Genomic DNA, 26,996 nt, shown 5'->3' with positions numbered 1-26,996 from the left:
AGTTTGGCAAAAGCATTGTGTGGACGTTACTTTTTCTGGCATGGGTTTGGTCACTGATGTTCAACAGAGTGTGCAACCTCTTCATTGTGGTGATCTTGCTGGATACACGGCAGTCATCCAGCCGTATATTGCTCCAATAGCTATCACCCTATGGGGACGAGATTTGTTGCAAAAACTTGGTGTGAAATACATTAAAGAAAAAGAGGTGTCTCAGCAATCGCCTTTTTAATTTGGGCCGCTACTCGAAGAACTGCTCTCCCGATAGTCTGGAAAAAGGTTCAGCCTGTTCGGGTTGAGCAGTGGCCCTTAACAAAAGAAAAACTTAAGGCTTTAAATGAATTCGTTACAGAACAGTTTGAATTGGGACATATTGTTTTCAGCTCTAGTCCCTGGAATTCACCAATATTTGTTATCAAGAAAAAGACTGGCAAATGGCGAATGTTAAGTGATTTAAGAAAAGTTAATGACGCATGGAACCAATGGGCCCTTTGCAAATGGGCCTACCTAATTTAGCCATTATTCCAAAACAATGGAATATTATTATAATTGATCTGAAGGATTGTTTCTATACCATCCCTTTGAGAGAAGAGGATAGAGAAAAATTTGCCTTTACTGTGCCTTCCTTAAGCAGTGAAACTCCTGCTAAAAGATACCACTGGACTGTTTTGCCTCAAGGGATGATGAATAGTCCCACAATGTGTCAATATTTTGCTAATCAACCATTGGATATAATTAGGACACAGTACCCTGATGTCAAAATTATTCACTACATGGATGATATTCTTATCACTGCTCCACCTCATAAATTTGCAAAAGGTTTATTAAGCTGTAACTTATGAACTAGAGTCATGGGGTTTAAAAATTGCACAGGACAAAATTCAACGTCAGATTCCTTGGGAATTTTGGGGACAAATAATATGGGAGAGTAGAATTACACCTCAAAAGGTCCAAATTCGGAGAGATAAATTAAGAACTTAAAATCACTTTCAAAAACTATTAGGAAATATAAATTGGCTACGGCCTTCTTTGGGTATTCCAACCTATGCCCTACAAAATTTGTTTCAAACATTGGAAGGTGATCCCTCTTTAAATAGTCCAAGGCAACTTAGCCTGGCAGCTGAAAAGGAATTAGAAATAATTGAGGAAATTGTTAATAAGGCTCAGTTGGATAGAGTTGACTCTTCAGAAAGTTTAAATCTGATAGTGTTGCATACTTCACATTCTCCTACTGGGATTTTGGTACAAGGAACTAATATTGTGGAATGGAGTTTTTTACGTAACAAGTCTAGTAAAACATTGGTTACTTATGTAAATAAAATATCTCAAATAATTTTCAAAGGAAGAAGAACTAGGGAGCAATCCTACTGAAATTATTGTACTAGTGAGCAAATTCAAGAGCTATGGGAAATTGATGAAGATAGGCAAATTGCTTGCACTAATTATCTGGGCAAAATTCATAACAACTTTCCAAAGCAAAAGATATTTCAATTTCTTAAATTTACTAATTGGATTTGGCCTAACATTATAAAGGCTGAACCTATTGAGTCCGCTGTTACATTCTTCACAGATGCTAGTAAAGAAGGAAAGGCTGCTTATACTGGTATGAAAAATGACAAGGTCTTACAAACTCCATGTAAATCAGAAGAATGAATTATTTGCAATTATTTCTCTTTTACAAAATTATTCTGAACCAGTAAATATTGTAACAGACTCTCAGTACGCGTCTTGGACTGTTCACCTTGAATTTTTTGAATTGCTCTGATGAAATGACATTGGTGGAAAAACACTGGGAAATTCAAAATAGTTCAGAAGAAATAAGTTCTAATAGAATTAAAAATAATTTAGATGAAATTAATCAAAGATGTAAGGTCCTTTACAGGGACCCAGTCTCTGAGAGTTGGACGCCAGGCCAGGTGGAAAGGTGGGGACGAGGTTTTGCTTTTATTTCAGCAAACAGAAACCACTTTTGGTGTCCTACAAAGAGACTAAAGCTTCTCGGTGAATAATGGAGCAAATGAAAAAACTGCACTATGGATTCCTTTTTCATGGATTTTTGCCGGCTTTGTAAAAACAGAAGCGCTTCTCTTCTTTTCTTTTTGGATCCAATTCTACAAGCAGGAGACAGGCTAATTGGACTGAGAAATGGGGGATAATCACAATCGGCCGACAGGGAAATTTTTACCCTGGGGACCGCCATTCCTTTCTCTGTCCATCAGTTTTTCTTCCCTGGTTTGTGGAGGGTCAGAATCAGGAACAGGTATTATGAATGCACACGCATGTGATTTTGTTGTCTTTCTGTATATCTGTCTGTGTTAAGTGTTTAAAGATTGAAGTCAGATTGAAATCAGAAGTGGCAATCCTACTCCAAAATTTTTTTAAAAGTTTGAGTGTTTTTTGGAGCTTATTAAGAGTTGTAAAATTAGAGCATGAAACCAAGGTGAAAACTGTTAAAGACTGATATAAAATGTTCATGATTTAAAATATCTAAAATATAAGAACTATTAAATGAGCTGTTAAAAGAGAATTGAAATAATTGTATATAAAAATAGGTTCAATATGTACTGGTTTAGTTCAAAACATAAATTTTAAGAGATAACAGGTTTATTATATAAGACTGGATGATATTCCAAGCACATTTTATTGGGACATCTATGAAGTTTGAGAGGGAGGAAGTTTCTAATTTTACTTATGGATGCTTTGTCCATGAGAGAAGAATCTGATAACAGGAGTGCTTCGCAGTTACTGATTATGGAAAACCCTGGACTGTGAAGTTCACCCAGAAATGGCATGAAAGTGTTGTTTTTGTTTAGAGACTAATTGGTCTTCGTTGACAAATGTCTCTGAACCAGGACTGGAACTGAAATATTGCTTAATGTGTGTAAATTCTGTATATGTAAACTCTGTATTGTAAAATGAAAAACAATTTCTGTAAAATAAGGTTAGATTTTCTTAAGATTTTCTTGAGGTATTACTGGAAAGATTTGTGAAAATGTTTGTATTGTTTATTACCGGTAATTTTAAACAAAAAAAGGGGGAAATGTTGGTATACAACATCCCATAATCTCAGGCCTGGATGTAAACGTCCTTTTCTGTTATTGTTACTGTTACTTTAACTGACTTTGATACTATTTCCATTGGCTAAGTTAATTTGTATATTCTGCCTATGTGGCTGAATATTATTGGTTAGTACATCAACCTACTAAATAAAAGGGGGTTGAACAGGCTGCTCTCCGGCAGGCCACCATACAAAACCCTCGGAGACAGTCATGTGATCCTCCCCAAAAATGTGTATTTCTTCTGCAAGTGAAATGCCTGGGACTGTCAAGTAAAACTGCAACATTGTTGCAACAACAACACACAGACAAGCAGCTTCAGAGGCACTGAAGATACACCAGTTTACGTTGGCTTCCACTAGAGATTCCTCAGGATAATCTAACTAAGGCAAGCCCTAAGAAACCGGGGCTTCCACTTCAATTCTGCAGAACATGACAAGGACAGAGGAGTCTTCTGCTCCGCAGGAAGCACAGAGCCACTATACAGAGGACGCATGTGGGCAGTGCAGTCAGTACTGGGACCTGGGTGAGGAGCAGTGGGTGGGTGGGGGGGTGGAGGCAGACCACTCTCCAAGAATCCTAGAAACAGATTTCATGTTAGGAAGATTGTGTACCTGATTTCCACATCTTTTTCTCTAAATGTGATTTAAAAGAATTGGCCTAATGACTTCAAAAACAACTGTCAAGAACAAGCTGCACAAACATTCACCATCCAAACGTCTCCAGGCAGACTGCCTTGAGCAGAGGCGTGGTGAGAAGCCCAAAGGCAGGTTTGCAAAGAAGGGAAGATGGTCCTTCCATCAAGGTGAACTTACCCTTGTAGTGAATAAGGGGCCACTCATTATTTTCATTAGCAGAAATTTGAAAAGGACACGCATCTTTAGGCCCACACACAGAAGCCGGCCGGAGCTGTCCTCAGAGCACTCTCCCAGGGAGCCCGTGCAAGGGACACAGCCCAATAACCATGGCTCTCCTCCTGGCATCACGCGCCCAGAAGCTGGCAAATGCTTTTTGTCGTTGCTCAGAGAGGACCACAGTCGGCAGTGTTCCTGGGCCGCCCGTGCTGCCCTGAGTTCCATTTCTGTCCCTCCCAGTTAATAATTTACACACAAAAAAAGAACAACAACCAAGACTTCAAGGTCCCGAATACACCCCTTGCAGAGTTCTGAATTACTTAGAAAGTCTTTCCAGAGGCCTGGGAACTCTGGAGGACATCCAGGGTCCTCCCTGTGGTGCCATCATTGATGGCCTGGTGGTGGAGGAAGGGGCGACACAAGGTGAGGCAGATGCAGGTTCTCTGGAACCCCCAGACTGCACTTTGGTAAGAGGATTCCACTTGCAAGACCAAAGCTCCTGCTACTCCTCCGTGAGTGAAAGAGAGGGCTGCTTCCAGAGGCTGAGATGGGACCTCCTTCCTGCATCTTTTCTCCTTCCTCCTGCCTTGCTACTCGGTCCCATGTGGACTGCAGAAACCCGAGTCACCGGCAGAATGGAATCATTCTTCCTACTCAGAGTGGCCACAGGATTCACGGAACTCACAGCAAGTATCCGAGGGATGCGATGCAAGATTACTCTAACAGCTCCTTCCACACGACAGCAACGGGCCTCCTGATGCAGCCTCCACCTCTCTGCCCACTGGCTGCTTCCTGGGTCTCCTACCAGTCTCAGTCTCTGGTGCTCCTCTTTTTAAGTGAAAGTTCTGAATTTCACCTACCCATTGACATACCCAGCTGAGATAATGTTCATTCCCAGCAGGATTCTCAGTTGGGCCCATATGGCCCCTGAATCCCTCCAAGCTAACTGTGCCCAGCACTCCCCACTGCGTGCTCGGTGGTCGCCAGGAGAGAAGAGGGGCAGGGATGGTGGTGCAGCAGGCCAGGTAACAAATGTCGGATGGGGTGGGCGGGCCACTAGCAGAAGGGTGGCTTAGACTGCAAGAAGGAGCAGCCCCCGATGAACCATGATGTCCCTCATCAAGAAAGAGGGAGTGGAGGAAGAGGCCCTCCTGTCCTGCAGACAGCTTCAAGGTAAGGACCAAAAAGACCCAGGGTTGGATCTCATTTGACTTTCAGAATAATCCAAACAAGTAGAAATCAAAAAGCCTCTTTGATAGAGAAAAAAATAAGTAACTCAGAGAGGCTGTGTCAATACTTAAGATAAAAAAGAGAGGCCAACTAGAACACTCCGAAGTCAAACCTTCCTCACAGCCATCTGCTTTCAGGTCCTTTCAAAGTGAAACAAAAATTTCAGACCAACTGGCCACGTTCATGTGGGATTAGCGATTCTGGAAAGAATTGGGTCTGACTGCATTCTGGACATGCCCTGCACGCACGCATGTGCATCCTCAGCCCCTGACTCCTGAGATGCTGCTCTGTGGCGGAGCCCCTGTCCTCCCACTGTGCCCAGCATGCTTACAGCTCTGGGTCGGAGCCCTCAGTAGAAGGAGGCTCCCGACAGCCCCATCCCACGGTGGCAGCAAGTGTATCTACTGATGCCTCCTCCGTCCCTCCCTCAGATCTTGCTCAGACCACAACACCCTCAAGTCCTTACAAGAGACCCCGGATCCTCCAGGTATGACCTTACAGATAGAACACCCCACCTCCAGCCCCCGCCCCAACCCACAGAAAACCGTCTCAAGAGGAGGAATGACAAATGATGCCGCCATCATCTCCCTACCACAACACTACGGTGAAACCAGCTCCTGGTGGAGACCTGGTGGTGCGGGTCTGCACCACCAGACCCGCAGAATCTGTGCCTGCCGTGAGAGGCAGAGCTGGGAGGGGACGACAGACGGGCACAGAGGTCATCAAGGGGCAGAAAGTGACTGAGACAAAGAAACTCTGCATCTTGGATAGGGAGAGGGACAAAGACCTGGAGATGCAAACTATGTCAAGTGGGTTTCACTGTAAATTCTACCCCCAAACAGAGATGACTGAATCAAGACAAAATGAAAATTCCCTGTGCAAGGGCCCCAGTCAGCCACATTCATGTGGGGTTAACAATTTTAGAAAAACATGCCTGACTGTTTTCTCTGCATCTTACGCATGCGGACACCCTCATTCCCAGGAGACTTCGGGAATGAATTTTCTTCGCACCCCTGCACCAGCACCACCACGCCCACACACACATACACATGCACACATACACACTCACACACGCACATATGCACACACACACACACACGCGCACACACACACACACACACACACACACATACACACACACACACACACACACACACACACCACCTGCTACCTCCTTGGTTTTCTCCACTTTCCAGCCCTTCCTTCTCCTGAGACTCCATCAGATGGCAGAAGTCTCCTCTCTTTGGCATGGGATCCTGGTCTCTGTGCCTCGCTAGTACCATAAATATTTGTTTTGACTTTTTCATCTCCTCACAGATTTTCTGGATAAGTTTTAGATTTGACTCTTCCTTTAAAATTCTGGTCAGAGCTATACGACTTGATAAGACACTCAACCTCTGTGTCTCACCTTCACTTTACTGCTCTGTAGAGAAACTGACCTGGCCGGGTATGAGGCTGTATGAGGATCCTAACAGAGGATCAGTCAAGGACCCAGAGCCTGGGAAGTGTAAGAGTCCTGCAGTGAAGCTGGACAATATAAAATTCAGCTCAACTGACACACTCTGAAAATGACATGTAATAATTGTTTTGAACAGGGATTCCAAGGGAAAGGTAGATTCTTTTGTTTGCTGGCTTTTCCCAAGAGCTTAATGGACGCAGGGAGGCTTTGGAGCACTCCTTCTGGGGCTGGACCCGCGGTGCTTAGAAGGGCTCGGGAACCCATTCAGGACTATGGAGTCTCAGAGATCAGACTCAGGCTTCACACTAGTTAAACAAAAGTTCTACCACTTCAGCAATCAGCCCAGGCCTGGATTTATTAGTTTTTGTTGTTTTTATCTTATAGAAAGTTCCAGGAGTCATTGTTTGCAAATGACTCGGGCGTCAACTGTCACAATATCTACCAGGGCATGGCTGTATCACCTTGAACTCTTAGCAGTTAGAAAATACTCAGGCCACATGATTCGCTCTGCCTCTCTGCTCTCAGGGTAGCTGAGCGGCACCCCCCAAGGTCTCCTTCATCCCCACAGCCCCAAGGCCACCAAATCCCACACAGGACCCAGGAGGTGAGTGGACTGTGGACTGATCAGCAGTGGCGGGGTGGGGGCAGTCAACCCATCCTAAGACCTGCAGAATATTTCTGCTGACCAGGACATCAGCTCTGACTGATCAGACAGACTTTACAGTTTTCTCCTTGAGAATTGCCTGAGGGGGACCACTTGCTGCTAAGCCAACAGTGCACATCTGTGAGACTGACAGAACTCCACATGTGCATGCATCACGGCCCCGTGAGGCTATGTGCAGAGAGGAGCCTGGGTATGAGGTAAAAAGAGGTCCTTCATCAAGAAAACTAGGTTGAGCGGGGTCTGTGGCCTGAGGTCCCCGAGACTGAGGAACCTGCCCTTCCTAGTCAAGAGAATGCCCAGGACAGAACCAGTTCCCTTCCAGGCATGTGTGAAATACCCTAGGCCAGACATCTCTCTTTTCACATGTATGTTTATAAATATGGTATAATCTCTCACAAAATAAGATTTGCTTTTATTGCATTTCTGTCAGACTCTGCTTCTGTGTCAAGGACCTCACCTGCATTTTACCGAACTGCTTTCAATTCCAGAGAAAATGAAAAGCTAAGAAATAATGGCAGCAAGGGCTGGAGCAATAGCACAGAGGGTAGGATGTTTGCCTTGCATGCAGTCGACCCGGGTTCAATTCCCAGCATCCCATATGTTCCCCTGAGCACTGCCAGGAGTAATTCCTGAGTGCAGAGCCAGGAGTAACCCCCTGTACTTTCCCGGGTATGACCCAAAAAGAAAAATAAATAAATAAATAATGACTTAATGACTGCAAAGGGACTTTTGAGAATATGTTCTCTGATCTACAAAATCAGAAACTTGGTAAGTTTGGAAAAGTAATAATTGAGGAATTACTACAGGGTTAAAGAAGTATATCCTTTTCTGCCAAGTTATTATTATTTTTTAACAAAACAAAAAGATGCTGATAAAATGAAAAGAATTCCTTAGGTATGAAAGCCTGGCCTGAGTAGCTGGTTCCAAGCTTTCTACGCTGGGAATATGCCCTTCTCTTATCTGCCATCTGACACTGATAGCATCACATGCTCTCTGTAAATTCAAAATTGACTTTTTGAACTGTGAAGATGTCACCCAAAGCAGGAAAGAAACTTTTTAGAAAGTAGGTGGGTGCCAGTACCCCTCACCTTTAAATGCCTATCAGGTAGCAGCTGAAAACTGCTCCCTCTGAAGCCAAAATGAGCTCGACTGAATCTTGTAGAAACACAAAATAAGAGGAGAGTCCGAGGAGCTGACTCCTCTGGTCAGGGACGCACCCAAGCAAAGCCACTTCTTGCTTTTGCAGCCAAGGCGCGGCCTGCAGGCACTCCTGCCACGCAGGGTGAGGCTCTGGAATGCTTGATAAGCAGTGCGGGGTCCACAGGCAGCCGGGGCAGCAGGCTGCAGAGCAGGAACACTCCCTCAGGCGAGCACTGCGCTCGCCCTGTGCTGCTAGTGTCAAAAGCACATACTTTGGCAGCCTCTGCACATACCTATGGCAGCTCGTGGGAAATCATGCAGCTGTCTCCCGGCTGGTCCTCCAAACTAAGGAAACACATGCAGATGGGAACACAGGAGGGCCCTGGAGCCTGGAGCAGCAGGGCTGACCAGCCATGGGATGCTGGAGCGCAGCAATACAAACTCTTTTTCTGAACATCAAGACTCCCACGAGAAGAAGCAGGGAAGAAAGGCCTTGAGCTGCAGACGAACCAGGAAAAGCAGAGGCTGTTCCTTCTGCCAGGTGAAAACTCCCTGTTCTATTTAACTCTCCAAGTGCCCTCTCCTTTTCTGGCAGCACCAGCTCCTCCCTCTGCAGCTTTGTCTAATATGTGGGTCTCAAAAGGAGCAGGGTTCTGTTACACAGCCTGAGAGACAGACCAAGACAGACTGCGAGAGACACACAGACACACATAGACAGGCAGACAGGCAGGCAGGCAGGCAGGCGCGCGCACACACACACACACACACACACACACACACACACACACACACACACACACACACACACACACACACACACACACACACACACACACCTCCCTGCTTACCTTCCTTCCAAATAGCCCAGCTGCGTCTTCAGTCCATGCCTGGGGGCCCACCTCACTACACAGAATTCCTTCCAGGCTACAGCAGCGGCACCCTGGCTGGTGTGCGCCCACATGGACAGGAGCTCCTACCAGTACAGAAGTGGAAAGGCTTGTGGGGCAAGCAGGGGACTTTGCTTCCACCAAAATGGCCAGCTCAATGTAAACAGGAGGCGGGCGGGGCTTGCTGCAATCAGGTTTTGTGAAATTTGAACCCTGGAGAGTGAGAAGGCGGGGAAGGCTTCCCCCAGCAGCTCACTCCACACCGAAGCCTTGGCAGTCAGCACCCACCTGCTCCAGTTTAGGAAACTCAGATTCCTGAACCATTTGCATTCTTACAAATGGCAACCAGAAAAACAACAAACAAAAAAACTGTCTCTGGGTCTAGTTCTGTCTTTCATGCTAAATATGGCCAAGTTTGTGGCCAGCATCTATCGCACATGGCACATCACACATGGTTTCCGTCCGCGCTCAGAATTCTGTGTTCTGTCCGTTAACCTAGCTGAATCTCAGGACTCATTAAGACCAGCTCAGATTTATGTCAGCCCCACATTCTGCCCCTCTCTCTGCCCTAGCTGGCGCCAGTAGCAGCACGGCAGGTGCTTCTACTCGTTAGACAGCAGAGCACAGCCAGCGAACCAGCAAAGCCATCCTCATGTCTCTAGGTCCCCACAACACAACTCAGACATGTAAGCTGTTGCTTCTCAATCAGCCTGACAGGGAAGACACTTCCTCTGGGTCAGTGCAGCCCCATGTCTGCCCTGACCACAAGAGGTGGACACAGGAGCACAGCACATGTAGGAGAGAGGGAAAACTTCCCTTGGGAGAAGGAACTTTTTTTATTAAGGAATTCACTGCACTTCTTGTTCAAGAAGGTTTGTCTAATTTGGAAGTTGGTTTCTGTGAAGGGAATCAAGGCCTCTGTTCCAGCTCTGCAAGTAAAACTGTCTCTGTGATACAGAAAGCAGATACTACTTTACATATTTTTTTTCAATGTGTTCATATTAAAAGAGAGAGAGAGAGAGAGAGAGAGAGAGAGAGAGAGAGAGATTAGAAGTGGAAGTATCAGGGATGGGTCTGGTCTGAGAACTAAGATAAACGTCTGGATTTCTCGACAACATCTGGGGCTTTGATAAGTTATGTCAACTCTTTGTCCAAGTATGACAGTGACTAAGTCTTCTCCTGAGCACAAACCTGAAAGTAGAACTTTTGCTTCACACAGCTGACAAATATGGAAAAAAATGTCTAAGGGGAGATGGATCAGAGAGTTAGAGAGCACGCACTGTATGTGGGAGCCCCAGCAAAACACTGTCCCCCAAGCATCATCTACAGTGGTCCCCAAGCACCAGCAGACATGACTCAAAATGAAAAAGAAGAAAAACAGCGAAGCTACCAATGAGGAGGAGGAAACACGAGCACGCACGCCCCTCGCAGCAGCTCCACGGCTCCATTTCTAATAAAACGACTGGGTTACGTTCCTGCTTTTTACAAAAGCATCTAATTTCATGCTTCCTATTGGTCTTTTGTTTCAGTAGTCCCTGGTTTTCTCTAAGCTTATGATAGCTTTACAAATAATCTGTACCCAGCCCCATCAGGAATATATGCCTGCCGCCAACCTGACCTTTGAATCTTGGCGTTGGTGTAGTGGCCACCTAGCACCTAAACTCAATGTATTGTAATTTTCCACGCGCCCACCAGTGGTCTGATTAAACAGACACATTCAGGTTATCAGCAGGAACTTCTGAAACGACTCTCTGAAGCTTTGCTTATGCTTCACCAGAGGGAGTTCAGTGGCTCAGTGTTCTTAAAGCCCCCAACACTCCAAAGCCCAATGGAGATTCATTTTGTGTATAGTGTTAAATCTCTAATAGGCATAAGATTTGCTGGGTTTCAAGACATCCTTAAGTAACAGGCAGAGTGGGACAGTCTGAAAAGTACTAGGTAGGCTTTCAAATTCAGGTAAGACCAGAATAACTGGATCAGAACCCCAATCAGACCACATGAAGGTAAGGGCCCTTCCTCTCACTGGGGTCTATCTCTCTTCCAAGGACAAGATATAGCTACCAAAACTCCCCTCACCAACACCAAAATACCTCTACTCTTCCAATGCCTGGCCTGTATCAGTGACAATGGACTCTGGCTAATATAGCCATTACACTCAATGCTAATTCAAAATAATTCTTTAAAAACCACTACTGAATTTCATAGTATTATTTCCCTTTGAATGTTAGCACCACAAATCCTATTTATTTTCATTTCCTTTATTGAAGTCAGCGTTCACTGTGGCAGTGCACTGCTCCATTTCACTGCCATGGTCTACAGAATTCAATGCAACACCCTCTGGGTGTGTGAAAGAAAGCTTCAGGGACAGCCATCTACCCATTCATCTGATTGTCCTCGTGTCCTGCCACAGAGCCAGGCCAGGGCAGGGAGGTCTGACTGTCTGTCACAACACCCCCTTCTCCTTCACTGACAGTTGATTTTTTTATTCCACAGCTAACAGCCCACAGCCACCAGCTCCCCAGAAACACTGGCCCACCCTCAGGTTCCTTCCCTTCAACACACAGCCCCCCAGTCTGGCTAAACACCTGCCTTGTCGCGACAGACACCCACTCGCCTCAGACCCCTGACATGCGGTCCTCAGACAGACTCAGCTTGATGAGCATCTTCTCCTTCAGGTAAAATCTGTGAGCAGGGAGCAATTTTTGCAGGAGTTTGGCCAAAGCTGCTTAACCACCGGAGTATCACTGGAAGCTCACTACCACTCAACTGAGGCAAATTTTTAAGAAATAACTAAATGTTCTACAAAACACATCCTCAAACCATGTGCTGAGTTGAGTATGTTACTTGATTTGAGTTGGCATTTATCAACCTTTTTCCTGCCCTACTGCTTGTCTCCCCACCATCCTGTGCCATGGCACCCATTTACACAATTTCCACCTGTAGACCCCTTGGACAGCCTGGGTTGCTGTCCAACAGCTGGGATGCCCTGGTTGAAGTGACAAACTCAATGACTGTCTCACTCCCGGCTCTTCTCGCACATGGCTGACCTTGCAGAGAACTCAGAGAATAAAAGCAAACAAAGAGCTGCCATTCCTCTGTCATTGAACTGACAAGCAGAAAAGACTCCACGCAATTGTGTGTGTGCATTTAGCATCAACTCTTTCATTCCGTTAGATTTAAACATGAGTTTTAACAATAGACAGCCTCTAAAACAACCATATGGGCAACAGCATTCAATTTTTCATACAATGTTTAATTTTAAAAAGGATAAAGTAGGAGCCAGGGTATGACTCAAAAGGGATAGAGCACCCGAGTTTAATCCCCCACAACACATGGCCCCGAACACTGCCAGGTATAGGTTCACTGGTGATCCTTTGAACATCACTGCGTGTAGCTCCTACTTTAGGAAATAAAGTATAATGTTGTGTGAGGAGGTCTGGCAGGGGTGGGGGGAGGAGAGGAGCTGCTGGCCAGTGTGAAATGTTCTGTTCCAGAGACACCATCACTACCACCAGCAACACAATGGCCAATAGAAGATCCAGTGTAAAGGCAGGAAGACCCATTTCTCACAGTTTCTCTCCCTACAGAGATTAAATAAAGGGACCCAAGCCAATAAGATTTTCCAAACTGCTCCCTTGTCCACAAACACTTATGCCATCCCCTCAACTCAGGGGCGGTATTTCCCCTGCAGGAGCCCCATTCCCTTTCCAAAGGGGTGTATCATAATTATGTACAGGCCAGTCGAAAGAGCTCCCAGATATCTGTTAAGCCTGAGGAGAGGAAAGGAGAACAAGGGGGTTGGGTCCTTTCCCTCTTTCATCCTGGAAGCCCCATCAGGCCAGAGGCAGAAACCAGAGGAAGAAAAGAAGAAGAGAGCAAAGAGGACACTGTATGTGGATCTAGCTCTTTCCTCTCAGCCTCTTAATTCTATTAATTGACTGTTTCTTTATTAATTTTATTCCTTGACTCATGGCTACTTCTTCACATCATACCAAAACCTCTTACATCCACACAGTGCTTCCCTCCTTTTTTATTTTATTTTGGTGGTGCTGGAGATGGAACCAGGGATTCATACATGCAGGGCAAGCACTCAACTGCTGAGCTCCGTCCCCAGCGCTGCCTACTTCTATTCTGATAAGAGTCCCAGGATTGTTTGCCTGGAAAATCAAAGATGGTGTTCCCATCTTAAGAACCCTAATTTGGGGCCAGAGCTGTAGCTCAAAGGTAGAGTGCTATCTACTACAGCCATACCACCCTGAACATGCCTAATCTCACCAATGGTAGAATGCTGCCTTACATGTGTAATGGGCTTGATCCCTGGCCCTGGGTGGCATTTAAGGGTTTAAGGGAGTCCCTAACTTAACCACACCCACAGAGACCTCTTAACCTGGTGAACAAACTTACAGGTTTTGGGGATTAGGATGCAGATATTTTGTAAGGTGTCATTATCTAGCCTACCATACGCTGACCCAGAAAGAAAGTCAGAGAGTCTCTAAGAGTTTAATCCAAACTTCTAAGGGTTTGGATTTCTAAGAGTTTAATCCAAATGAAGTGTACATGGGATTCAATTCTAAAGATACACACATGAGGGAACAATGACTGACTTGATTCTGGAAGAAAGAATTCTCCATATTCATTACAAAAGCTAGTTTTAGATCCCCACATTTCACATAGCAGCTCAAATATTAACTATTGATATTGCAATTAAAATAAAAGTTTTGAAATTTGAATTGGTATTATTTGTATGAGACTATGATGTCTGTATTTATGAGGTGAGAAAAAATGAAGTCAGTAGAAAGCACGCTAAAATTCTTCCCTGTGTTCTGAGTTATTGTAATCTCAAACCAAAATCTCATAGAAGTTGTCACTGGAAAAATGAATGCTGGTGGCTTCCAGTGGCTAAAAATTAAAAGAATGCGAATTCTCCCTTTAGAACCTCCAGCAAAAATCAGCCTGGTTGACACCTGACATTTTAGCCTTGTGAGAAAATGTAACTTCCAGAACTGTAAAATATTAAATTTGTATTATTTTATGCAATTAAATTTGTTTCAGCAACAGTAGGGAACTGAAGCAAAGAGTTTGCCAAAAGTTTAAGTTTTGATTACTGAATTTTCCATTAACAGTATCCCCACTTTTAACATCCATATCCTTTCTCACTTAACTTTTCTCTTTGGACCACACCCACACTGCTCAGGGTTATTCCTTGCCCTTTACTTGAGTGACCCTGGCAGTGCTCAGGGGACTGTATGAGGAACCAGAGATCAAACAGGGGTTGGCCAAATGCCAGGACAGTGCCTTATCTCCTATGTTAACCTCTTTGTCTATCTCTGAAAACTTTTCTAAGATAAAGAATATGTTCTCTACCTTTCTTCTCACCTCATAAATACAGTGAATTCTAAAAGATTTACCAAGTATGTATTAATACTGGACTGGAGCAATAGCACAGCGGGTAGGGCGTTTGCCCTGCACTCGGCCCACCCAGATTCAATCCCTCCATCCCTCTCGAAGAGCCCAGCAAGCTACCGAGAGTATCCGTCCACACGGCAGAGCCTGGCAAGTTACCCATAGCGTATTCGATATGCCAAAAACAGTAACAACAAATCTCACAATGGAGATATTACTGGTCCCCACTCAAGCAAATCGATGAACAATGGGACTACAGAGCTACAGTTAATTTTATTCAATCATTGAATTTATCATAATTTAGCTACAATGAATACAACAATCTTAACGTAAATAGTATTGCTATACAAAGTTATTCCACTACATTACCCCAAAACATCCATTACTTCCACACACTGACCTTGTGTGGAAGTAATGGATATTGCCTCCAGTCAGCCTCCTGACTCCCCCAACATATCTGTTGGGGCCAGACTAGGCTGCCAGGATGAGTCCATGTAGACCATCCTGCACACGGGCAGGAACACAAGATCCATGAAAATGGCCGAGATGACTGTGTGTCCAGACTGGTTTAGATGAGGCTGAACATCTCTTTGTTTAAGCTGCCTTCAGTAAATAACATAAATTTCAGTATCCCAAAAGAGTCAGTCTTCCTCTTCTTACAGATCCCAAGTGCTTACTTAGCCTGTTTGTTTTCAGTATGCAGACCTCAGGTACTTAGCCTGCTTATTTTTAGTATGCAGATCTCAGGTACTTAGCCTGCTTATTTCCAGTATGCAGATCTCAGGTACTTAGTTTGTTTCCAGTATGCAGATCTCAGGTACTTAGCCTGTTTGTTTCCAGTATGCAGATCTCAGGTACTTAGCCTGTTTGTTTCTAGTATGCAGATCTCAGGTACTTAGCCTGTTTGTTTTCAGTATGCAGACCTCAGGTACTTAGCCTGCTTATTTTTAGTATGCAGATCTCAGGTACTTAGCCTGCTTGTTTCCAGTATGCAGATCTCAGGTACTTAGCCTGTTTGTTTTCAGTATGCAGATCTCAGGTACTTAGCCTGTTTGTTTTTAGTATGCAGAAAAGCTTTACCTGTTCTTCCTGTAACTTCTTTATTAATGACACCACTGTACTGAGCCCTTTAGAGGTGTGTATGGTAGGATGGTAATAACGGGAGATCTCAGGACGCTCTACCTTTGTCACAGGATCTGAGTGAATCCGGGCCCTCTGTGAAAAATAATTTCTATGGCATTCCTTGTCTCGGCACCTCTGATTGAACGAATATTCACACAACACATACCCCCACCACTTGGGAACATGAGTTTTGTAATCCAAACCCTGGGTTTGTTATACCATTGTCCCATACTGTTGAGATGTTATGCCTCTCTACCAGTATAGTGAGATCATTCAGTATTTGTCTTTCTCTGTCTTATTTTGCATAATATGATAGCTTCCAGTTCTATCCACAAAGAATCTGAAGACTTCATCTTTTCTTATAGTTGCATAATATACCACAAGTTCGTAATCCATTCATCTACCACTGAACAGTTTGGACATTTTCGTATCCTGGCTATTGCATTATATACCACAATGAATAAATAAGGCCATATCTTTTCAAATTGATGTTTTTGTGTTTGGGGGTAGGTGTCAAGAAGTGGAATTCCTGGGTCATATGGGAGCTCTACTTTTACTATTTAGAGAAACCCTCATACTGTTTTCCATAGAGGCTAATCCAGATGACATTTTCCACTTCATTTCCAAGAAATGAAGTCTCCTTTTTCACCACATCCCCACCAACACTGGTTGTTTTCAGTCTTTTTGATATATGCCATTTTCACAGGTGTGAGATAACATCTCACTGCACTTTGATTTTCATTCATATGCCTTCTGAGGGAACTGTCCATCTCCTTGCCATTTTTCTGATGGGATTATGTCTTTGAATGTGATTGAGCTTTGTGAGTGCCTTATATATCTTAGCTATTAGACACATCTGTGCAATATTTTCTACCGTTTGGCAAGAGTTTCTTTTTATTTCAGCTCAAGTTTCTTTGGTCAGAAAAAGCATTTTATTTGATACTCTGTTGTTTAGTTTCACTTTTGTTATCTTTGCAAATTATTAGACACCTCTGGAGACTTTACCTGTTAGTCACTGTATTTTAGGGATTCTGGTCTAATCTTAAATTCTTTAATCCAACTTTGAGTGGTGTGACTTATGGCTCATTTTATGATTTTCATTGGTTATCCAAGTTTCCCAGCTGTTTTCCATTTGTTGAAGAGATTTTCCTTTCTCCACTTCATTCCTTCACCTCAAGCTATCCATCAGCCTTCGGGTAGATCTCCGGGCTCTGATTCTGCTGCACTCAGTCTTTCTTCCCAGTACCACACAGTCTTGGTTACTGTAACTTTATACTGTAATGTGTTTACTTTTCTTTTTATTTTGGGGCCACATCCCTCTGCGCTCAGGGCTTACTCCTGGCTCTTCCTCAGGCATCATTCCTGGAGCCCTCAGGGAACCATTTGGGATGCGGGGAATCAAACCCAGGTCTTGGACATTGCACTATTGCTTTAGCCCTATACTATGATTTAAAGTCAGAAAATGCAACACCTCTCATTTAATTTCTCTCAAAATTTCTTTAGTTACACAGAAAGTTTTATGATTCCATACAAACTTCAGCAGAATTTTGTTGAAGTCTTGAAAGAATGGCATGGGAAATTGGATGGGGATTACAGTGAATCTGTAGAATGCTTTGGTTTGACATAGATTATTTTTCCACTTCCTAATGCTCTTACCTATTTCATTCGGGAGTGACTTAGATGTAAAAGCCTCTTATACACTTTGCAAGTTGATCCCTAGTTTACTGAATAAAATATTTTTCCCTTAGTGGTGACATCACCGAAAGTTCCGCGTCTCCAGCAAGGAGCAATGCATGATGGGATCAACAGGCTCACAGAACAGAGCGCAGAGACCTTACTCTTCCTGGCAATGGGAAGAATGATTTTCCTCACAGGATACACAGAAGGAAATTCACAGGCTTTGGGCTGAATTTGACTCACATTCTCAACGCAGTGTGCAGGCTCAGAGAAGTCTGGTTGAGAAGCAATTTGCTCAGTTTGTCTGCAAGAAAGCCTTTTGAAGGAAGAAGCATGAAAACAAGCCCCTTGCCACATCCTAATCACAGGGTCTGTGCTGCTCGCATTCATTCAGGTGTCCTGAGATTTGGGTCCCAGCAACCCATGCAGGCAGGAACTGGACAAGTGGAGCCATCAGAGAGGGGCAAGGCAGGGGACATATTGCAGAGAGCAGGGATAGGAGGAGGAACCAACACACATTCAGCTTCAGCTAACCTCCAAGATTCCCAAACCACATCACCCACACCCTCTCCCCCTCCAGAACCCGGCCCAGAGCAGCACGGCCAGAGACAAGGATCTGGTGCACTCAAGCTATGTCTCTGGGCCTCCACTCACTGTCCACCCTGTGTCTCCACCACCGGGTGCATGTGGGCTCTCCATGCACGCCTGCCTGGGACAGTAGAAATTAGGAGCTATCTCTAACTTCACAGCAGCTCCAGGCTGGATGACTAGCCACAGTACTGCCAATATCACACTGACTTTTCTGACCAGATCCAATCTTTTTCCAAGTTAACACTTATTTCTTGATTCTGATGCCCAGAGCAGCAGGCACTGTGGAAGGTAAGATGAGCCCTGAACACAGCTGAGGCCTGAAGTTCCTAGTGAAATGACTCTACACGGTTAATTTTTAGTCAGTATCATATCAGAAGGGTCCCTGGGACTGTAGGTTTGGAGGCGGCAGGTTAAGAAAAAGGGGACAAAGGAATGCAGGGGTCTTCCAGATTGGGTGTATTCTAACGAGTGGAAGCCTAATGGTTAGTTTTTTGAGTAATGATTATAATGACTTTCAAAAAGGCTGGCTGGCTGGCTGGAAACAACCCAAGTGCCTGAGAATAGATGGTTGGATAAAGAAACTATGGTACCTACACAGTGGAATATTACTCAACAGTAAGAAAAGACAAAGTCATGCAATTTACTGCTACATAGATGAATCTAGAGAGTCTTGTGTTGAGTAAAGTCAGCCGTAGGGAGAGGGTCAGATATAGAATGATCTCCCTCACATGTAATATATGAAGAAACTGTAAGGGAATAACAAAACTCCAAAGGCAGCAGAAAGGAAGACCAGGAGAACTCTTCAGTAGGAAGCTTGCCACTGGAGTGGGGAGGCGGGGCGTTAAATCAGGGAAGTCTGGTCACTCATCTTTTAAACAGGAAGTCACCTACATTCCAGCCAGAGCCACTCTATCTAGGCACGAATTTCCCATCAGGGACCTGCAGGCACCTCTCCACCGTCTCCCATCCCGCCAGAGTCTGGAACCTCCAGGAGGTCAACCCCACTGACCTGGTGTCACCTTCCAGAACCCAGCAGGCAGCTAGCTCACTTGGGAGTCCCATTGCCAGTCAGCAAGGAGCTGGCCCACACAACAGAGGCACGCCTCCACCATGTGAAGCCCATGCTCTCCCAGGCCAACGCATCCACCCTAGTCCATGCACTGCTCTGCATTCTGCACCACTTGCCTACGAAAGCCATATTCCTCTCTCCCTCGGGACTAGGGTGCTGAGGATCTGCTTGCCTTTAACACTATCCTGGTTCCTGGCACACAGCACATTCTGCTGAAGCAGACAGGTAGACAGATGCATAAAACACACACTCTCCACACACACAAACATTCACACACACACGGTATGTTTGATATTGTTTTGTTTGGGAAGCAACATTCAGTGGCACTCAGGGCTTACTTCTGGTTCTTTGTTTGCTCAGGGGTCACTCCTTTTGGGACTCAGGGAATCAGATGGGGTGCCAGAGATTATGCACAAGTTGGCAAAATGCAAGGTGAGCTCCTTACCCACTGTAGTATCTCTCCAGCTCTCACATGGTGTTTTATACATATGCATACATATATAAACTCGTATTTGCACATATACACATATAGACATGCATAGTCCACAAATAAACAAAGTGTATACTTCTCTGAGCTGATTTACTTTCTTCTGCATTTTTGCCTGTCTGGATTGATTTCTTTATTGAAAATATTTCCCAAGCGGAGTCCTAAAGTGCCATCTCCTAGTCTTCCGGGTAAAGGGCTGTGAGGTGCCTCGGCAGCTTCATGCAGGCTTGAGTGGCAGCACTGCCGATGCGACCAGTGTGAATGCCAACAACAGCCTTAGGCAAGCCACTCCAGACAGAACCACAGAGCAATGTTGGTGAGTTAATGAAAACACTGTGAGCAGAATCACAGCAGCCTGAGCCCGTACTTCCCCAGAAGCAAAGACTAGCTCCGAGTCAGGGGACCGAACAGCACGATACTCCTGGGTGGTGAGTCAACTGCTGGAATGGAGCAGGCAGAGCTTTTGACTTTCTCCTGGGGCCATGTCCCCTGATGTCACACTGCGAGTCCTTCCTCCACGGCCTCTCCCTCCCTGCCAGCCCCTTCCTGTCCAGGTGACTCGGGAAGGTGAAAAACTCCATTTCCAGACCTGAGAAGAGAACCAGGTTCCAAGCGTCTACTGTGCAGTCATTCCAAACCTGGCCATAGCACCACTTGGGGGCGGATGGAGAGATTCAGGGGGGCAGCAGGAACAAGTATAATGGGGGAGGGTGTTGGGAGAGGAGTGATGAGAAATTATTTTTGAAAAGAGAAGTAGCCAAATGAGTGTGGGAACCTCCAGTCTACAGGTTGCCGGCTCGGTGGAGGGGATGGACATGACTCACCTCACATGGAAATCGGCACCAGGTCAAATACCCAGACTCAAATCCCATTTCCTCCAAGATCCAGAACAGAGCACTACTCACTCAGCTTCCCATCCTCACTAACAGCACACAACCCTGAAAACTAGCACCACCCAGACCAGCTTTTGTTTCTCCTGGGGTCTGTTTTGTGGTGGATGTACAGGCATGTGTGAGGACTGAGTAACATGCAGAAGTTCCGACTCCTCCTGATCCGTCGCCTATGGCTTCTGTCTCAGACCCCACACCCCATCCCCACTCATGACACTGCATAGGCTATGGCTAAGTCATTAAGCATTTTTGTAAGTGAGCAGAGAATAGGAAATGAACACTCCAAAAATGGGTTAAGGGAGCTGGAGCTCATGTTTCACATGTGAGGGCCCCAGATTCACTGCCTGACACAACCAAGACCCCTGAGCACCACTGCAAATGCCTCCAGGTGCTGTATCCACAGCACATTCTGAGAACTCTGGTATGCCCCAACCAAACAGACAAAATAGAAATTAAAATTGCTGCAGTCATAGAACGAGAAGTCACTGTCATCCCATTGCTCATCGAGCACACAGAAGCAAACAGAAATAAAAGCCAAATGTCTGTACCCGAGAGACCCCATAAGATATGCGAGACAGCTATGGCCAAATCTGCACAGCTCATTCACAGACCACGAGAGAGGGAGGACAGAAAAAACACAACTCAAGCCACAGGAGCCCACCAACAGCCACCGCCCACCACTGCTCGCTTCCCCGTGCCTGTGTCTCATGGAGACCCCAGACACCCCACTCAGGGCCTGGGTTTCTGAGCACACAGCCCACCTCCAGCCTCCTCATACATCCCAGTGGGAACAGGAGCTGCCTGGGGTACGGGACCCAGGTGCCTACACACACCTTCTCCATCGGCACTCAGGTTCTCGTATGAGTCCCACCGGATCAGCGGGTCAGCCGTGTTGAAGTCCACAGTCACCCCATGGTCATTGCGCAAGTGCTCACAGCCTGCAAAGGGGACACAGAGGTCAACTCCAGAGCCCAGTATCTTCTGCACCCACCCAGAGCATTTGGAGCACCCCTCCTCCTACCAGTACTGTTCTGAACGAGCTGGAGATGAGCTATAGCCTCACCATATGAAGGAGAGTTGAATAGTGGTCCTTGCAAAATAGGCTCAAGAGTCCATTTCACAGATTAAGCACCCAGGGGTGTGAAAGAGCCAACTGAGGGTGAGGCAAAGCCAAAACCCACTTCGAGATTCCCATACCCACACTTCTCGTTATTCTGAAAACACCAAAACATCTTAACACTGCTCACAGGCAAATAAACAAGACTTCATATAGAAGGAAAGTGATTATTATCCATAGCTCTTAAAAGCAATTTTAACATTCAAAATATGGGTCTCAGTGATGGGAATGGACCAGTTGCCTTGACATTAAGGGGCTGATTCTTTTTTTTCATTAATTTATTTTTATGAAGTTGTTTGTGATTTATTACATTCGATATTCTAACACCAATCCCACCACCAGTGCACCTGCACATCATCATTATTTCCAATGATTCCATGCACCCCTCAAGCCTGGCCCTACAGCAGGCCCTGAATAATCTATTCCATGTTGCTTTTTATAATTAGTTACAATGAACAAAATTATTTTCTTAGATGAAAATGTGTGAAAACTGGTGTATCTCACCATGGAGCCATTAAGTCCTTGAATAAGAGATTACTAGCATGTTACCAGTTAAGCCTAGTTGTGTTGGTAATTTCTTAGTGGAGATAGGTTGCCTTCTACTTTATATCCCATCCAATTTGCGTGCTACTCCTAGTTCATCAGTGGTGTAGAGTTTGAGATGCCACACAGCCAAAAATTTTGAATGGGGGTAATATAGGTGTGGTTAAAATTTTTAACTGGATGTTTACTTTGGGTTCCCCAGAGCCTGACATGGGATTTGGAAACATCTCTGCAACTTGCTGATCTCTTTTGAGAGTTATTTATGAGTCTCTAAATCATGGCAAATTAATGAGCTTAGCTGGCATCAGAGCAGTTCATAGGTATGTCTGTCAGGCTTCTGGAAGAATAGGGAGATGGGGTGAGGTCGCCCCATCTCCATGAGAGCCTGGAGACTTCAGTTACAAAACCTGCATACCTGAGTCCTTCAACAAACCAGTTTCTGGATGAGGCTCATCCCAAGCAGTGGAGTCTGGCCGTGAGCATGGCAGAGGCTGTGGAGGTGGAGGTTTCAGTGCCGGGGCTGTTTAGGGGGGTGGAGGGTGAGCTCATCCATTACCCCCACTCAAGGGTGAGGGGCTGATTCTTATTTCAATGGATTTTTATAAGAATGGGGAATAAGAGAGAAGCGGCAGGCATTCTGGTGAGCAACGCGGCCCGGACAATGCTCCGGACCCGAATCGGGGCCAGCAACACCAGGGGGCCAGAAGGATGAGGTGCCGCCAGCACGCCTTCTCCAGATGGAACCCTGGCGACACTGAGCAGCAACTAACACGGCTCCAGGATTCGGGACTGGCACACATCCGAGCCGCGGGGGGGCACTGGAGTGGGGCGGCGCCAGCCCAAAACTCCAAGTGGTCCCGGCCGCCGGAAGTCACGCCCTCGACCCACCCTCGGCGCCATCTTGCTGCCACAATCCACAGAGAAGCGGCAGGCATTCTGGTGAGCAACGCGGCCCGGACAATGCTCCGGACCCGAATTGGGGCCAGCAACACCGGGGGGCCGGAAGGAGGAGGTGCTGCCAGCACACCTTCTCCAGATGGAGCCCTGGCGACACTGAGCAGCAACTAACACGGCTCCAGGATTCGGGACTGGGACACCTCCGAGCCGCGCAGCCGCTAAAGCGGCCGCGCGACCTTTTCTAAAACCTGAAAACATACAATCTTTTAATGGAAAACTAATTATCAAATGCCTCCTTATTAGGGTTATCTTGTTTGGGGATATAACTCCCACAACAATAGTGAGTTTTGTTTTGAAATATGGAATGTAATCAAGGTGAAGAGAAAATAAAGTGAAATTCATCAGTTATACAGTTGGGGTGGGGGGCGGGGGGTATACCGGGGATTTTGGTGGTGGAATATGGGCACTGGTGAAGGGATGGTGTTTGAATACGGTATAACTGAGACATAAACCTGAGAACTCTGTAACTTTTCACATGGTGATAAAATTTTTAAAAAAATAAAAATTAAAAAAAAAAGAATGGGGAATAAATTTTGCCTGTATTTAAAGTTTAGTAGGTTTCCAATCTCCTTTAAGAACATTTATTATAGCCAGGGAGGTAAAGTTTGTGCCTAGCATGCACAAGATCCAGATTCTGATCCTTGATCACACAGTATGGCCCCTACAAGAAACTTTCGAGGGAAAGTTTATTTAGGGAAGAGTTAAACAGAAGCTAAGGTATGGCCCTTTCCTGAGGTCCTACACTATTCCTCTAGAAAGTTATTTATCCCTGGGGTTCTACCAACCTGTGTCCTGTTACCTCCAAATCACCTGCTCTTTCATTGGCCAATGCTTCATTTTTATTTATTATGAAAATTCCCAAATATGTGCAAAGGTGAGTGTACAGACACCCATCACCCGATGTGGTCACCAGTCTCCAGTATCTCTCCTCCACCCACCTTGAATCTTCTCAGGAGTGGCAGAGAATATTAATTCAATCTTCCCGTTATCAGGAAACCGGTCATCTGAAAAACAAAACACATTTTAACCAGTTTGGAGTTATTGAGAACAAAAGGGCCAAAGGGCATCCCTTCCCAGCCCACCCCATTCCAAAACCTGCCACTACAGACCCAGTGCTCACAGAAAGCTTGAGGTTGGCAATATCCTTTTTTAAGGCTGATTTGCGAGTAGGCAAAGGTGGAGAAGAGTAAAGAAACACATGGCAGGACCACCTGCATTCCCCTCACTAAAGCTCCGTGGCCCACCACCTGGGCACCAGGACCCACCTTTGCTGGCACTGTCCAAATCCTCCTTCCCAAACACAAGTCTGTAGCCCTGAACAGCACCTGTGTGGAACTGCAAGCGGAAAATGACATCGCGGGTAGCTGAGCGGTACTTCTTGTGGTAGCACTTCACCTGGGAAGGAAAAGAAGATTGTAAGAGGAACGGATCTCTGCCAGAGGCAAGCACGGTCCCTCAGAGGAAGCGCCACTGTGTGCCAGAGCAGGGCCCCAGCCTGGGAACAAGTTGCAAATACCTGAGCCCAGGAAATCAGACATCCTCTGGGTCTTCAGAGTGGCCTCGAGGTGCCAGGAAATGTCTGAGCAATGAAAATTCTCTGGTGTCATTATCCCAAAGTTTTTGTTGTTTGGAGCCACCTGGAAGTATTTGGGGATCATTCCCTGTGTTGCTCAGGATTAAACGTGGGCTGCCATGAAAGACGCACTCACTCACTGCGTTCCTTGGACCTCTGTTTCTCTGTACTTTAATGGCCTACTGTGCAGACAGTTTTTCACCCAAACACCTTTTTGTTTTACAAAAAAAGAAAGGGAGAGAGAGAGAGAGAGGGAGAGAGAGAGAGAGAGGGAGAGAGAGAGAGAGGTAGAGAGAGAGAGAGGGAGAGAGAGGTAGAGAGAGAGGGAGAGAGAGGTAGAGAGAGAGGGAGAGAGAGGGAGAGAGAGAGAGGGGGGGGAGAGAGAGAGAGGGAGAGAGAGAGGGGGGGAGAGAGAGAGAGAGGGAGAGAGAGAGAGGGAGAGAGAGGGAGAGAGAGAGAGAGAGGGAGGGAGAGAGAGAGAGAGGGAGGGAGAGAGAGAGGGAGGGAGAGAGAGAGGGAGAGAGAGAGAGGGAGAGAGAGAGGGAGAGAGAGAGAGAGAGAGAGAGGGAGGGAGAGAGAGAGAGAGGGAGGGAGAGAGAGAGAGAGGTAGAGAGAGAGGGAGAGGTAGAGAGAGAGGTAGAGAGAGAGAGAGAGAGAGAGAGAGAGAGAGAGAGAGAGAGAAAGCTGATTACTACTGTCCTGTCGGTTATATGCTCAGGGCAGATGCACAGGCTGTGACCTGGAGAGAAACAGATGGCGGGGGACAGTGAGATAACAAGAGGCAGAGGCAGATGTGAAGGAAAGGAAGACACAGCGGGGAGAGGATGGGCTCGGGGGTGGGAGTGGGGCAGAGACAGCGAGGACCTAAAAGCCTGAGAAGGAGAGAGACAGAGCTGGGGGAGAGTGGGATGGGGAGAAGACTCCCTGCCACTGCCCACTGTCAGCACACAGTGGCCCACTGAGACCAGCCCCGGGGTGACCACAGCCGTGACCACACTCAGGCCGGGGGTCACAGGCAGGGGCTGTATGTAGCTCAGGCACAAGCAGCGGTGATGGGCAGGATCCAAGAAACCCTTCCAGGCGTTAAGGGGAGGGTGGGTTGAGCAGGGCCCTGAGGGCAGGTCACTTTCCCTGGGGCATCCCCCAGCAGCATATCCACAGGCCCCCAAGGACCCAGGCCAGACAGACTGGCTTCCACTCTTGGGCCCAGCAGAGAGGCAGGGCTGGGTGCCAGGATGTCAGACGCTGATGCTCGCAGAAGACTCTAGACAGGGAAAGAGGCTTCGAGACCAGACCAGGCTCCCCCAGACCAGGTAGGAGCAGCAGGGAAATGCCGAGCCCCTCCACCGAGAGCCCGTGTCGCTCAGGACAGACAGACACCAGGGAAGACGTGGGCTGGGAATGTGTCCTTTGGGACAGACCCGAGGTTATTTGTCTCTGTGCTATCTACCAGGAAACAGTCTAACACATAAACAGAGAAATGTAAATAATCGTCTGAGGAATGCTCCCTGTTGACAAACACATGCCGAGCATTCCCTCTGCTGCTGGCGCCAGGCTGGGCTGGGTCGGAGAGGAGCTCGCAGGGCGTGACTGGAGGAACTCCAAATTCTACAGAACTGTGAACATTTAAATCTGCTCTTTGGCAGTAAATGACTGCCAGTGACAGTCCTCCAGGGCACCCCCACAGCCCGCTCCGGGGCCCTGACTCCTCAGTGTGTGCTTGTCAGGGCCAATCTCTGAGCGGACGGGCCCCGGGCCTTCCCGGAGATGTGCGTGGAGGGAGCCCCACACGCAGGCCCTGAGGAAATGGGGTTCACACTCTGTTGTCGACCTGCCATTCTCAGAGACCCAGTCTCCACCAGGAGACGACAGGAAGCACGGCAATGGGGCAGGGCGAGGGTACAGGCCTGAACCCAGCACTGAATACGGCACCCTGAGCACTGCCAGCAGGAGCGAGCCCCATCACTGACGAGGGTGTACTCTCAGAACCATGGGGAGACCACCTCTCAGACACAGGCCCACAGAAGCTACCCTCTGTGGGGAGCCAGCGCAGGCTGCGGGGAGGGCTCGCGGGGCTCGCGGGGAACGCTGACCGACAGGTGGAGCCCAGCTGAGCATCAGGCCTGCAAGGGAGTTTTGTGCGAGCTGCGCTTCAGGCCCGGGAGCAGAGTGCCACCAACACATCTCCCATTCCTGAGGAGACCTTCTCCAGCTCTGAGGCAGACCAACCCAGAGCCACGCAGCTCAGCCCTCAGCTTTCCAAGACTCCCTAGGTTCCTC

At 46.6% G+C, this 26,996-nt stretch overlaps 1 protein-coding gene across 1 annotated transcript in view; it reads right to left on the bottom strand.

Annotated features, from left to right (window-relative positions):
• TNS3 (tensin 3) overlaps nucleotides 1-26,996 on the bottom strand; it is a 269,039-nt gene that overhangs the window by 96,199 nt on the left and 145,844 nt on the right. The window contains exons 13-15 of the mRNA XM_055144430.1: nucleotides 24,409-24,538; nucleotides 24,082-24,147; nucleotides 21,360-21,464 (exon numbers count right to left, since the gene is read on the bottom strand). Coding sequence (XP_055000405.1) covers nucleotides 21,360-21,464; nucleotides 24,082-24,147; nucleotides 24,409-24,538 — 301 coding nt within the window. The remainder of the gene's footprint in view (nucleotides 1-21,359; nucleotides 21,465-24,081; nucleotides 24,148-24,408; nucleotides 24,539-26,996) is intronic.

This window comes from Sorex araneus, chromosome 7 (assembly GCF_027595985.1).
Source record: "Sorex araneus isolate mSorAra2 chromosome 7, mSorAra2.pri, whole genome shotgun sequence".
Lineage (NCBI taxonomy): Eukaryota > Metazoa > Chordata > Mammalia > Eulipotyphla > Soricidae > Sorex > Sorex araneus.
This window is presented reverse-complemented; position numbering and strand designations above follow the sequence as displayed.